Genomic DNA, 14,736 nt, shown 5'->3' with positions numbered 1-14,736 from the left:
TAATATTTGTATAAGAATTGCAAACTATATGTGATTCATTGAGATTTGTAATCATTTATAATCTTTTCAAACTCCCTAGCTTCAACACAAATGTACTTTAGACATCACCTCAAATTTTAAACATTTATTGCTATAAATGATTTACTCTTAACGTATATTGCTATTATAAGAGTTTTTAAAGCACATCTGCAATTGGGGTTTATTCCCCTCACATAAAATAAAAAAATAAATTCTTATTACATTGTGTGACTTTCCTTAAACATATATTGACCAATAAAAATGGCGTCTCTTGACATCTGTATTCGCAACATGCACAGTCCACACAAACATACTTATAAATAAGGCTCAAAACAACTTCCTCATAATTTCCATGCCAAATACTTTATGATCATACAGTATAAAATTACCTGCTTGTAGATCATTAAATTTAAGGCGATGTTTAGTTTTTTGGTTATTAGTCTAGGTACAACACAATATTTTTAGGCTTTGAACAACTAATCATTTTTACACTAGATTTGATGATCGATGTCTTAATATAAACACTAATATGTCATTTTCTTATAAAGACTAAGATGACATTTTCATGCAAAAATACACACACACACACACACACACATATATATATATATATATATATATATATATATATATATATATATATATAAGTTTGCAATAACAGGTACATCCAACTAATTAGTCTAGGGACAATGCATGTTTAGTCTTAAACAACACTGAAAATGGTGGAAGTAACGCACAAAAATATCAAAATCCTAACCAGAGACACTAAGTTATAGTTGTTTGCTTTAATTGGTTTTTGAACATTTGGTTCAATAGGATGTTACTCCGTTATCTCATTCAACTATGTATGCATTTCAAAAAGTTTTCCTTGTACTGACTATTAGGTATTCATCAATACAATGAAAATACCCACAATCTTCATCTTTGTTTGGAGGACCCGAGCAACCACATTAACATTATTATTAGTCTACGAAACTAACAACCTAGTTTGAATACGAAGATAACATCTACGAAAGAGATGATTTCTTTGTTCGTGTATGGAAATTTGAGGGTTTGAATCACTTAATTTAGAATGCATCACCATTCCTATAGGCTCACACCAAAGCTTCACCGAGTCCTTCAAGTAAAAATGTCTTTTCAAGAGAACATATGCTTTGAAATCTATATAGTATACACTAGAATCCAAAATGGCGAAGTGGCCAAAATATGGAGTTTCGGACGTATTCCATTTTAAAAAAATATGTTAAAAACATGTTAGATATAAATAGATGACATGACTATTTTTCTCTTCATTATCTCTAAAAGTAAATATCATACCATAAAATAATTGGAAGATAATAAACATGGTTGGAATTAAGAATTATAGTTGTTTGGGCTTTAGGCGTTTTAGGGTTTGAAAAAATTGGGCTTCACAATTGAACTTGTTTTATAATCTGATTCGCTAACGGTAACGGCCAAACCACCAAGTTAGGGCTTCAAGTTCAACACGGTTCAACCCTGTGCTGAATCCCTCCTTCTCCTCCGGACACTTCGGTCACTCTGTTCCGCGCTCGCAGTTTCGTCTTCTATAACACCACAATCAAAAGGTACGCCTTCTCCGGTCAAACGTTTTCTTCTGTTATCTAAGGACCCAAATTTACGTGGTTTCTTTTCATTTATATGTTGGTCCATGAGGTGTTATATCTCCTCTGTTGATGATGGATGACGTAGCTAGCAAAAAAAGTAAGTTAATATTGGTGAAAATTTTAAGAATTTGTGTATAAGATTACATAATTATAGAGAAAATTCGTAAATCGACCAATGTATATGTGGTTTTAAAGCTCTATAACCAAATTAAAAAGAAGAAGACAGAAGAATAATTGACATGCACGAAATATTAGTTTCAGATTACATGCAAGGGGAGCAGACATTGGTAGAATTTGGAAAGTATTGCTATATATGAACTACGAAACTGTTGTGTTTGAGAAAATTAGGTGATTAAGGCATAGGTGACAGTGGAAAAGCAAAGTGAATGAAGGGTTCTTGATAGTGTATCCTGATTATTAGGCAAACATCCCTAAATTGTGATTGATTAATCGGGTTGTTATGGAAAAAGTCGTAATTTATAGTATTTGATCTTTCAGTTTTTTAGTACCCACACATAGAAAATAAAACGACGTTTTCGACAACAACAATTTTAACAGATTAATAGAGGTCAAAATTATAAGCCATGCAAAAAAAAAAATCAATAATAACTTCTATAAAACAATATTAATCTACCAACTATCTTTCAGCATCTTTTTGGCATCATGAACACTACAACATTTGGATCAAATCTAGAGACATCGAAGTACACAATCAAGCCCTCTTGTCGTCAATCATCATATACCTCTCCCTTTTCTGCAACAACACACAAGCTTTCTTACTTGTCTAAGAAACCTACAAACTTATCATTCAGAAGACATACAAAAAATGGAATTTCATGTGTGGTTAAAAGCAATCATGAAGAGGGCCTTACATATAAAGAAGCTGGTGTTGACATAGATGCTGGTTCAGAGCTTGTACGCAGGATTGCCAAGATGGCACCTGGAATTGGAGGCTTTGGTGGCCTTTTTCCACTTGGTATTTCTTTTTTATTTATTACTATTAAAAATTAAAATTTATTTCTTACATACACTTTTCTCATATTAGTTATTTTTTGTTTTTAGGGGATTCATATCTTGTAGCTGGTACAGATGGTGTAGGAACCAAACTTAAGCTGGCATTCGAGACTGGAATCCATGATTCCATTGGAATTGATTTGGTAATAATAAAATTCACCAACTTTCCGACATTATTACTATTATTATACTTTTTTTTGTTATTACTAAAACATGTTTACCCTTTAGGTGGCAATGAGTGTGAATGACATCATCACATCTGGAGCAAAGCCTTTATTCTTCCTTGATTACTATGCAACAAGTCGCCTTGATGTTGATCTTGCTGAAAAGGTTATAAAAGGAATTGTCGATGGTTGCCAACAATCTGACTGTGCTCTTTTGGGTGGAGAGGTAGTACAATAATAGCAACGTACTTTTCTTAAGGTTTGACTTTGTTGTTGACTTTTTTTTTCTTTCAGACTGCAGAAATGCCAGATTTTTATGCAGAAGGAGAATACGATCTTAGTGGTTTTGCAGTTGGAATTGTGAAAAAGGAGTCGGTTATAAATGGGAAGAATATAGAAGTTGGAGATGTGCTTATTGGCCTCCCATCTAGTGGGGTCCACTCAAATGGTTTCTCACTTGTTCGAAGGTGGTTTAAGAATTCAAACTTCCTTTATATAAGACTAAATTACATTTTTGGTTCCCGAGTTTGTTCAGAAATTACTGTTTTGGTCCCAAATGGTTTACTCTCGCAATTTTGGTGCCTGTTTTGAATTGTTGTAACGATTTTGGCCCCTATAGACACCAAAATTGCAAAAGGAAACTATTGAAGATACAGTTTTTGAACAAACTCAAAGACCAATATTGTTGCAACAATTGAAATTAGGCACCAAAATTGTAAGAAAAAACTATTTGGGACCAAAACTGCAGTTTTTGAACAAACTTTGGTTCCAAAAATGTAATTTACTATTTATATAATATAGAGAAAATTACATTTTGTTGGTCCTTGCATATAGTTTACTTTTTCAGTTTTGGTCCCAAAGGGTTGTCTTGCACTTTTGGTCCTTGAGGTTTTTTTAACATTTTTTATCCCTATTCCAAGTAAAAGGACTATACATTTTTGGGACCAAAATTGCCAAATTCAGCTATAATCAGTGACCAAAAATAGTCATTTTACTTGGAACAAGGACCAAAGACATTACAAGAATGTCAAATAAGGACCAAATTTGGCAAAGAAAACTTTGGGACCAATATTGTATAAATCAGCTATACTCAGGGACCAAAAATGTAATTTAGTCTATAATGTAACGTATACATTTCTTTGTTTATATATATTTTGTTTGTTATAGGGTGCTAGCGAGAAGTGGGCTTTCATTGAAAGACAAACTCCCGGGTGAAGAATCTGTCACATTAGCTGAAGCCTTAATGGCACCAACTGTAATATATGTAAAACAAGTGCTTGATATCATAAGCAAGGAGGGCAATAAGGGTATAAAAGGAATTGCACATATAACAGGTGGCGGCTTCACAGATAACATCCCTCGTGTTTTCCCGAAAGGGCTTGGCGCTCTTGTTTATAACGACTCTTGGCCGGTTCCCCCTGTTTTTAAATGGATCCAAAAGGTATGTAAGTTTTTTTAGTATTAAAAAAAGTTGCTTATTTTAATGTTTCCGGTTTTGCCCTTTTTCAGGCTGGAGGAATTGAAGATGGTGAAATGAAGAGGACTTTTAATATGGGAATTGGGATGGTTTTGGTTGTTAGTAAAGAGGCTGCTGAAAGGGTAGTTAAGGAAGAAGGTGGGATGGTGTATCGTATTGGTGAAGTTATAAGCGGTGATGGTGTGGGTTATCAGTAGTTTTGATGACTTGCTTCTTGTGACCCGTTGTTACTTTGAGGTATGGATTTTACTAACATAAACTTGTGGGTTTTGATCCATTGCTGTTTTAGTATTGTACTTTGTAATTTTGGAGGTGTGAAATAAATGTTTTTTTCGGGGATTTTGCGACTTAAGAGTCATGTTTGTGTCTGTGTATTGGAGCTGTTTTAATTCGAAAATTTCTGTTATCTTTTAAGAGTTAAAAAAAGATTGCAATTTTTGTATTGTTTTTGTATCAACTTGTAATTATCTATATGATGTTTTCAAGACTTTGAAAACAGAATATAACCTTATCGATTTTAACGTTAATTAAACTGGAAATGTTTTTTTAATAATAAGATAAAATACTTGGCATCCTTCAAGGCCACAAGTATACAAACAAATGCAACACACCTGATATGTAGAAATATTATACAAAAGACGTGATAATCCCAATCGTAATTTTGAGGTGCAATAATATACTTTATTATGGAAATGCATGTCAATATGCAATGACCCAACGATATTGGACAGCATGCGAAGTCGACTGTACTGTATCTTTGAAAATTGAGTTGTTGTGTGTCGGCGTACCATATTTTTGCAAACATTAATCTTTCAAAATAAATATTAATATGATTATTGACAAATAAAATTATGGGTTTGCTTTGCTGTGCTTCGTCAATCATCTAAAATGGAAAATAATGACACCAACAATTAAGATCATAATTATATCTATTAAGCAGATTTACAATACTATTTCTTAACCAATTGACACATCAGTTTGTTGTTTATTTTATTAAAATTTAAGGCATCGCTTAATTTTAGAAACTTGTTTCTAATCTATCTATTATTTAATATTTAGGATATCGTTAGTTAATTGGTTCACCAAATTTTCAAACCGAAAACACTAGTTACTAGTTTGATTAATCTATTAAAATTCAACACATACATACATGTGGTCTTATAAATAATGATTATTATTAATTTTCCAAGAAAGTAGCAATCGACTAATCGTAAGAATCATCAGCGTCTAGAAATATAACCATGCAACGCAGCCTACCCTTATAGAAAAAATAACACACCCACGCACCTACGCCTGTATACTTCAATTAATTATTAATACCATGTTCGAACCTTCTTCCCCAATTTTGAATTGAACAAGTCTCTTCTATCACCTTAAAACCCTAACTAATCCCCAAATTTCCCCCAAATGTTCTTTACTAAATCTTCTTCTTTGATTCCTTGTTCAACATGCCGTCTGTATCTGTAAAATTCTACAGTGTTCTTCATAAATTCATCTTGAAACGCCAATTACAAACCCTCACTGAAACCCACACCAAAATCTTCAATCAATTTGGTGTCGTCTCTCGCCCCGATGAATCCGTCGCTCCGGCCAACCCTAGCTTCTCTGAAGATGGTGTAGCTACCAAAGATATCCATATCGATCCATTGACATCTTTAACCCTCCGGATCTTTCTCCCTGATTCAGTACTTGTCAAATCTAGAGGGTTAAAACAAAGTGATGGGGTTTACGGTGGCTACTCGCCAGCTCTAGGCGATAATTTACGTAAATTGCCCGTGGTTTTGCAGTTTCACGGAGGTGGATTTGTGACCGGAAGCAGTGTTTCGTTGGCGAATGATCTGTTTTGTCGGAGGATCGCCAAGGCGTGTGATGCGATTGTGGTGGCGGTAGGGTATAGGCTTGCACCGGAGAGTAAGTATCCCGCGGCGTTTGAGGACGGCGTTGAGGCGTTGAGTTGGTTAGCTAAGCAGGCGAATTTGGCCGAGTGTAGGATCTCAGGTCGCGTTAACCTCAGGAGGAGACAGATCGTTGATGGTTTTGGTTCTTCCATGATCGAGCCTTGGATTGCTGCTCATGCCGATCTTTCCAGGTAACAAATCTTCAAGAATTCATTATCTCTTAGAATCTATTCCGATTTGGGCACAATCCTACCTGTTCCATGGTTATCACGATCTGTTAACTTGTATACCACTCCACACGAATCTATCTATCACACAGATCCTCAATGAAAGGCAAAAACAATGTATTGATTTCTTCTTGGTTTTATTGCCATTAACAGGTGTGTCCTCCTAGGTGTAAGCTCTGGTTCAAACATCGCAAATTATGTCACACAAAAAGCAGTAGAAGCTGGGAACCTATTAGACCCTGTAAGGGTGGTGGCACAAGTTCTTATGTACCCTTTTGTAATCGGAAACACTCCAACAAAATCCGAAATCAAGCTAGCTAACTCTTACCTCTATGACAGAACCATGGCCATGTTAGCCTGGAAGCTTTTCTTACCAGATGATCAATTCAATCTTGATCATCCAGCTGCCAACCCTCTGATGACAGCTAAAAGAATACCATTAAAACACATGCCTCCTACACTCACAATAGTAGCTGAACATGATTGGATGCGTGATCGTGCCATTGCATACTCACAGGAGCTTCGTCAGGTTAATGTAGATGCCCCTGTTTATGATTACAAAGATGCTGTTCATGAATTTGCAACCTTTGAGATGTTTTTGAAGACACCTAAAGCTCAAGCATGTGCAGAAGATATTGCCATATGGGTAAAGAAGTATATATCACTCAGAGGGCTTGAGTTTTCGTACTAAAAAGAGTGAAAATGGAATTTTTAATTTCCAGACCACAAATTTTGAGCTCATGGAGATAAGATTCAGCACACCACAAGAGGTTCAAGGTACATAAAGTAAAAAGTATTTGATTGGTGATAAAAATAAAAAATTTATCAGAGTAAAGTTAGTTACCATCAACAGCCAATTAAGTGAAGTTAATAATATGGAGTGGTTGGAACTTGGAACTTACTGTATTATATTCGATAGGATAAGAGCCAAACAATATTTTTTTGATGTATAATGAGATGTAGCATGTTTTAACCTTGTATTAGGTTGGGAACACAATTTTATTGATTCTTTTGTTTCGTTATTGTTTATATTGTTTGTAGTAATAGTGTATAGAAAAATAAATGGTTTGTTCTTTAATCTTCAGAGACTGTGTATTCTTGGTCAGTTTTGCATGTAATTATGTGGAAAATTTGATTGGTTAAGATGATGTTTTATATTTTGCGAGTTGTTAAATTGCTTTAATTATATGTGTATAGTAATAGTTGTTTTCTAAAAGTGTAAAGCAAGTTAGATAAATTGGGTTTTGTGTGTATCCGTCTATCTGACCGTATACAAACTATATAGTAAAAAGTAGATAAACTGGGTTTTAGTGTATATCCGACCCGTGTCAACAGGATTTGGTAAAAAGCGGATAAATTGGGGTTTTGGTGGATCCGAACCGGAGAAAAGTGACGGGAAAAGGAAAAAAAATAAAAAAGGACAAGAGTCACATGTCAGTTTTGCTGTCTTTGTGACGAGTGACGCGCTTTGCTTTGACTGTGTAAAGTAATTAGAAGGTTGGTCCCCTAAGGTCGGTTGGTACAACCATAACCGAAAAGTCTGGTGAACGGTGGCACCGCAGTGTGTGGTGAAACATAACACCGATACCCTGGTTGGATTGCGGTAAGGATACCGCATGTGGACCTATTACCTCACCATTTCTCTTTATTTTTTTTTACCATTGGAGTGTAGGTGTTGTCTGTTGTGTATGTGTGATAATGTGTGGTCTACCATTGGTTTTGGTTTTGTAGGGTGATGAAAAAAATTGATGTGGTGATGACATGCCTGTAGGGTGATGAAAAAAATTGATGCGGTGATGACATGACTTTGCAATAGTGTTGCGGTGACTATAGTATGACACTTTATGACATAATAGTAGATGGAGACATTCTCTCTCAACCAATTCAACTCATTGCATTATTAGTTTGTCTTTTTCGTGTCTTTTTATCTTTTCAAATCCACAACATATGAAAGTTTTATCTTTTTCAACCAACTCAATTAAAAACAGACAAACTGCAAGAATGGTCCATACGATTAGCTCAAAATTGCCTCTTTGGTAGAAAAAAAAGGTTTGGACTAATACCAAAGGTCCAAACTTATTATTTTGTTGCGAGTTTTGTCAAATTTCTTTTAACTTTTTTTTTTTTATAATGAGGAATATGTCCTTATTTTTACTTTTTCAGTTTTATTTATTTATTTATTTAAATACCTTTATGATTAAAAGAAAAAAATTGCTCTCTCTCTCTCTCTCTCTCTCTCTCATCGTGTTCATTATCTCATCTTCTTCAAATCAAAAACACCTCACATACAAGAACTAGTCATTAAACCACTACCCGTCCCCACCATCCACCGCTACCATTACCGCCTTTACCCATCCATTTCCACCTGCTTGACGAAAGTCCACCCAATAACCTTCATTCTCGATTTCGCCAACGCGAAACACCGTTGCCTCCTCTTCGCTGTGAACTAACATTGACGGAGTGATTTCATCTGTTTCAGTCGTTATCTTTCACTGCTGCCGCCGAAACCAAATTTGCACCGCCGAAATTGGATCTGCACCACATATGCAAACTGCCAACTCCTCCCTTTTATGAATCTTGTAGCTCGTAGCCATCGTCGGAGAAGGATAAAGATGAAACTCGAGGTCGCCGGAGCCACAACAAACCCTAGGGTCGCCATGATCTTTAGATTTGGAAAGACGAAGCTCCATTTTTTTCATACCCACAAACGTTGTAACATTGACGACGATCTTCTATATCTACGATGACAAAAATAATGACATTCCAGATATGTGACAAAATCATCAAAAGAAACTGTCGGTGGCTCTACAGTCCCTAGTAGCGACGCCGACTCTGCAAACCTAGTAGAAAGAAAAAGAAACATATTCAGTTTGATATTTGTGGTGTGTGGTCATATTTCTTTTTTATTCAACAAAAATGATGTTAATTTTAGGAAATTGAAAGCTTAGAACAATCTTGGATATCTGATTTAGCTTGTAAGCACATTTCTTGTTTTTTCCTCTGCGTTGATGTAGAATTTTATTGGGATTTGTTTAACCGGTGAGAGATCATTTGTTTGTTTAACCGACTTTGAATATAATTTTTTTTCTTCATATTTTCTGTTTGAATGGATATTGTATTACATTTTCTGGAAATCTCACTCATATAGGACGCAACTGTCATGGTTAGAGCTTTGATTCTTGTTAAACTTTTTCATCTTATTCTTAAGTTAATTCCCCGATTAAGAGAGAGAGAGAGAGAGAGAGAGAGAGAGAGAGAGAGAGAGAGAGAGAGAGAGAGAGAGAGAGAGAGAGAGAGAGAGATGAGTATTTTCTTTTTCTTTTAATTATAAAAGTATTTAAATAAGGGAAAAATGTCACTGTAGCACATCAAACTTTAGTTATTTTTTCGATTTGGTCACTAAACATTTTTTTGCACAATAGACAATTAAACTCGTTTTTTACCTGTCATATAGAAGAATTATCTAGATTTTACTCGGTTTCATCGGTTACACTAAGCCTACGTGGCTTTATTTTTTTAATATGTGGCTTTTTTCCCCTTCATTAAAACCCTAAATTAAAAAGTCCCACCCTTTACCCAAGACCAACAGTACGTCTTCTTCCCGGTTCCCACCACCACAAAAATCAACCGATAATTGTGCTTGCTTATGCATTATGATTGTGCTTGCTTTTGCGCTCGTATCCTTTACCCCAAGCAAAACAGAGATCGACATTGGTCTTTCATATTTTTCTATCAATCGCCACTTCCGGTATTGCTTTAAGGTCTCTGTCAAAGAGCGAAACCCCCTTTTCTTCCTTCCCAATCAATCACAGGTACCCCCTCATTACGACTTCTTCACAACTTTTCTGTGTATGTGCCAGAATCCTCAGCAACAAGGAATCAAATTCCCCTTTCTTTTTTCTCAGTATCGAAATTTTAGAGGTTGATAATGGTGATGGTGATTGGTATGGAGAAAAAATGGATGGTATATTGGTGAAGGGTAGGTTGTAATGAAGAGACAAGGATGATGGTTTTATACGCAGATAAGTGGTAGGGGATTATTTTATTTGTTTCTCTGAAATCATTTATCTTTGGACCAATCTGTCTTACACATACAAACTTAATTTAAGATTGGTTGATTGTTAGGAAAAACAATATAAACGATAGTTGAAAATCTCGTCCATACCTATCTGTCGATATAAAGACAGTCGAGGACAGATGTCGTTTGAGAGATTTATGATTTTTACATGGGCTATAACAGTCAAGTCTATAAAAATATAACTTTTAAAATAAAGTCAAAATTAACCGACCGAGTCTAAACGAAAGTTGTAGAACTCGTCAATAGCTACGTTCAGATATAAAGCGTGTCGAAAACAGAGCTCGTACGGAGAAGTTATGCAATTTTTAAGTACACATAAGTTCCCGCGCGCAGCCGCTCGCATAGACCAGATGCGTGACGCGCCCTGACACTCAGAAGATTTGCGACACATGGCACCAACCGTTGATCGCCACGTCATCACTTTCAACCAGGTGCACGACACTCAGAAAATTTACGAGGAATACTAGTAGTAGTATTACGATAGGAATATAAAAGGTTATTGGATATGAAAAACATGATTTCCTTCAAAGTAAAAAGGAGCAATAAGTCACAGAGGCAAAGCCAACTTAGACTTCTGCTAGTTACAAGCAACAACAAATGATTGGTCGAACCCTAGTGGGGGAGAACTGAACCTTAAAGAGAAAGTGAGAAAAGTAGTTCGACTTTCGATTTCAACGTCAAGGTCCAAGAGAGTTATAGCATGAGTAAACAGAGGTTGTTAGGTTCGATTTCGTTGATCGAGTAACAGACGAAAGAAGTATTTTGTTAGATTACTCGTAGGCTATGAGTTTCTTGCTTCTCATGGAAAGGTATGTCTTTCCTCCCAAGCGACTGATAAGATTTAGGAGTTGGCCAAATCCCCAGGTGCGGCTCAGATAGCCAAGAGAACCAATCAGGTTCGTACCTTCACGAATGAAGGATATAACCTTGGAGTAGAGAATCGGGAATTCAATAGGTGGTGTAGTTTTTCATAGAAACCGTCGAGTACAACAACATATGCGTAATTAGTCTTCGAGGTGAGCTAGGTGTTATTCCTTTAGTCGATAAGAAAGCCTTGTAAAGAGTCCGCCACCAATATTAGAGAATTGGTTCTAGTGTTTTCAAGCCAATAAACCCGTTATAGTAGTTTTGGTTAAAATTCATGATATTGGAACGCCTGAACTAGGATGAGTTGCTGCTTGTAATATAGATCCGTGTGTATTGCAAGGTTATGCCTTAAGCCTTGTAGAGGCATATTCTGGAAAGTGAATTCCACTTGGTGGTCGTAGATAAATTTCCATAATTTATCGCCTTATATCAAGTCGACCATATCAACATTTCATGTCTGAAGGCGATCGTTCATCATAGAGAATAAATTCTTGAGGTCCAGCTCGACGAGTTCCTGGTTTTGGAAAACTTTGCGAGGAGTCCGGGAGTACGTCTATAGCTGAAAATGAAGTCCTACAGTTACATGGACGAAGCTGATGCAACCACGTTAGCTTGATATTAGGTTGATCTCATGAAACCCTAGTAGGATAGGGTGTAGACATTGTTCTCAAATACGTTAGGAATAGGATTTTAGGGATGAAATCTCTATAAGTGGGGGAGGGTTGTAACACCCCATTTTCGCTTCACAATATAAATGACCAGTTATGCTAAATAAACTTTTTGATAGAGGACTATTTAGGACAAATAGTCTTGACAAAAGTAGTAGTAGTCGTAAAAGCGAACCCGTGCATGTAAAGAACGCCCAAATCTTACTTTGTGAGAGGAAGTTATGATTTTTAGAAGTTTCAGCATACCAGTGCGCAAAACAGAATATTAAGTTAAGATCGGTCAATTGTTAGGAAAAACATTCTAAACTATAGTTGAAGATCACATTCATACCTATTTGTCGATATAAAGATAGTCGAGAACATATATCATATGAAAGAGTTATGATTTTTACACGGGCTTTAACAATCTATGTCTACAAAAATATAACTTTTAAAATAAAGTCAAAATTAGTTGACAGAGTTTAAACGAAAGTTCTAGAACTCGTTGATAGCTACACGTGGATATAAACGCGTCAAAAGCGGAGCTCATACAGAGAAGTTATGCAATCTTTAAGAACATAGAAATTCTTGTGTGCAACCGTGCGCACAGACCACATATGTGGCAAGCCCTAACACTATAGCAGATTTGCAACACATGACGCCACTTGTTGATCGCCACATCATCACTTCTGACTAGGTGTGCGGTGCTCATCTGACCATGTGCACGACACACACCCCTTTTTAGCTTATATAAACTTTCGTTCCAGCTCTTATTTTAGCACACCGTTCTTCTGATTGTCTCTAGAATACTTTGTAGATTTTAGCTCCTTTACTCCCGAGTTTCCGACCACTTCGACGAAGCCCTGCTGTGTCAGATAACCGGTGAATAAAAGCTTCTGGGTCTGAATTCTGCCCGCATAATTCCTAGTTCTCGCTAGATTACTCTTTATGTTAAGCTATACTTGTTTTATTTAAATGTAACTTTTAATTATAGTCATAGTCATTATTATGAACCTATAACTAAGATTTAACAGTGATTCCAAGTCATTATATTGATTGATCTACTTACGGGAGTAATGTCTAGGCTGGATTTAGTGAATTTAAAGTGAGATTTACAAAAAGTATACTTTGTATACAAAACGTGTAACATCCCAAAATTCATGACCAAAAATTTTATTTCTAATATAACTAAAACACATTTGTAACTTGGTTCACACATTGAAAAGCAGTTCAAATAAAACATTTATCAGAGTTCATTCCCAAAAATCACATATTGCGGAAAACATAGGTATATGCGTTGCGATCGTACCGAGCTCATTTATTTGAAAACTGGAGGTACCTGAAACCAAAACCGAAAACCTTAAGCACGGAGCTTAGTGAGTTCCCTAAATCTGGATGTTGGCCTACCCCTTCGATCTCTTTCAACCGGATACTATCTAGTTATATAAGCACATAAATCACATACTGCCATACATAACCATGAGACATACATATCATTCATATATCATAATCAATAAAGATGCTATGTGCCGATACATAGTCTTGCTATTATGCCACAGGCCGCCACATGGTCTTTCTTGCTAAGTCGGGTGCCACCCCTGGGTCTTACAAACAAGTGCCTAAAGCCACATCCTGGTCTTCCATGCAAGCATCACAAAGACAATTAGCATATATACTACTCTACTTAGTTAATTAACGTATAGTGTGCCAGGAGCCACCTCATGTTTTTTCATACATAATGCCTAGGGCTAACCCCTGGGTCTTCCTATCATACATAAAGCATACAGTGTACCAGGAGCCGCCTCCTAGTCTTTCATACATAATGCCTAGGGCTAACCCTCGGGTCTTCCTATAACACATAAACCAAATGGGCCGACATTGGTGCCTTCGGCCCATACAAACAGTGAGGAGACTCACCTCGAATGCAGAAGCCCCCCATAAGAAATCCTTAGCTACTGCCCCGCCGACTTTCCGAGGTATTAATACCAGAACCAAATAAAATCTTAGTTAATATGCCAAAACCCTCAAGTTTGGCTCAAGGTCAAACTTGGTCAAAAGTCAACGGTCAACGGAAGTCAAAGTCAACAAATCAAACTTCAGGTTGAGTACGCCCAACGTACTCAACTCGTACGCATGGCGTACTTACCAATCAGAATCAGGACCCCATACGAGTATGCACAACATACTCGAAGGTACGCCCGACGTACCCGACCACATGACACTTTCTGCATTAAGTGCTTAATCTATTAAGTCCTTTCATCCAACACTCAGATCTAGTCCCACAACATCATTCCAAGTCATAAAGTTTCCACCTTTATGACTTTCCATGTCTAGAAAATGTCCAAAAGCTAAAATGTTAACTTATTAATCCATTAAGACATCATGATACTCTCATGGAAGGTACAGAAGGATCAAGATTACATTTTTATGGATCCTAAAAGGTCCATAATGGATAAAGTTTCCAACTTTATCCATTAGAATGGTCCAAACCACCAAGAACAAGCCTTTAAGCATCAAATGGGACCAAAGTGTATCTTTTTCAACTTAATCTATTAAGTCTAAGTCTCCAACCTTCAGATCTAAATCACAATGATGTTTAGATGGATAAAGTTTCCAACATGATCCATAACAAGGTCACAAACTTTCAAGATCTAAACTTTATGCACTAAAATGACCAAAAGCTTATAACATCCAAAACTAGCTAGGTCTAACAAATGCATC

At 36.3% G+C, this 14,736-nt stretch overlaps 2 protein-coding genes across 3 annotated transcripts; both read left to right on the top strand.

The window, feature by feature from the left end:
• The first annotated feature begins 1,450 nt into the window (after positions 1-1,450).
• LOC111881533 (phosphoribosylformylglycinamidine cyclo-ligase, chloroplastic) lies at positions 1,451-4,740 on the top strand. Of its 2 annotated transcripts, none has more exons than XM_023877922.2 (7): positions 1,451-1,604; positions 2,292-2,619; positions 2,706-2,800; positions 2,886-3,047; positions 3,116-3,288; positions 3,989-4,262; positions 4,331-4,740. In XM_023877922.2, exons 2-7 carry the CDS (start codon positions 2,307-2,309, stop codon positions 4,493-4,495), a joined length of 1,182 nt encoding a protein of 393 aa, XP_023733690.1. In that variant the 5' UTR covers positions 1,451-1,604; positions 2,292-2,306; the 3' UTR covers positions 4,496-4,740. The 2 variants fall into 2 exon arrangements, with proteins under 2 accessions (XP_023733690.1, XP_052625185.1); XM_052769225.1 differs by having other exon boundaries at positions 1,602-1,740.
• A 780-nt stretch (positions 4,741-5,520) lies between these two features.
• Positions 5,521-7,580, top strand: LOC111881534 (probable carboxylesterase 16). Its single transcript, XM_023877924.3, has 2 exons — positions 5,521-6,387; positions 6,577-7,580. The coding sequence occupies exons 1-2, from the start codon at positions 5,747-5,749 to the stop codon at positions 7,112-7,114; spliced, it is 1,179 nt and encodes a 392-aa protein (XP_023733692.1). The 5' UTR covers positions 5,521-5,746; the 3' UTR covers positions 7,115-7,580.
• Positions 7,581-14,736: the final 7,156 nt, after the last annotated feature.

This window comes from Lactuca sativa, chromosome 3 (assembly GCF_002870075.4).
Source record: "Lactuca sativa cultivar Salinas chromosome 3, Lsat_Salinas_v11, whole genome shotgun sequence".
NCBI classification, from domain to species: domain Eukaryota; kingdom Viridiplantae; phylum Streptophyta; class Magnoliopsida; order Asterales; family Asteraceae; genus Lactuca; species Lactuca sativa.
This window is presented reverse-complemented; position numbering and strand designations above follow the sequence as displayed.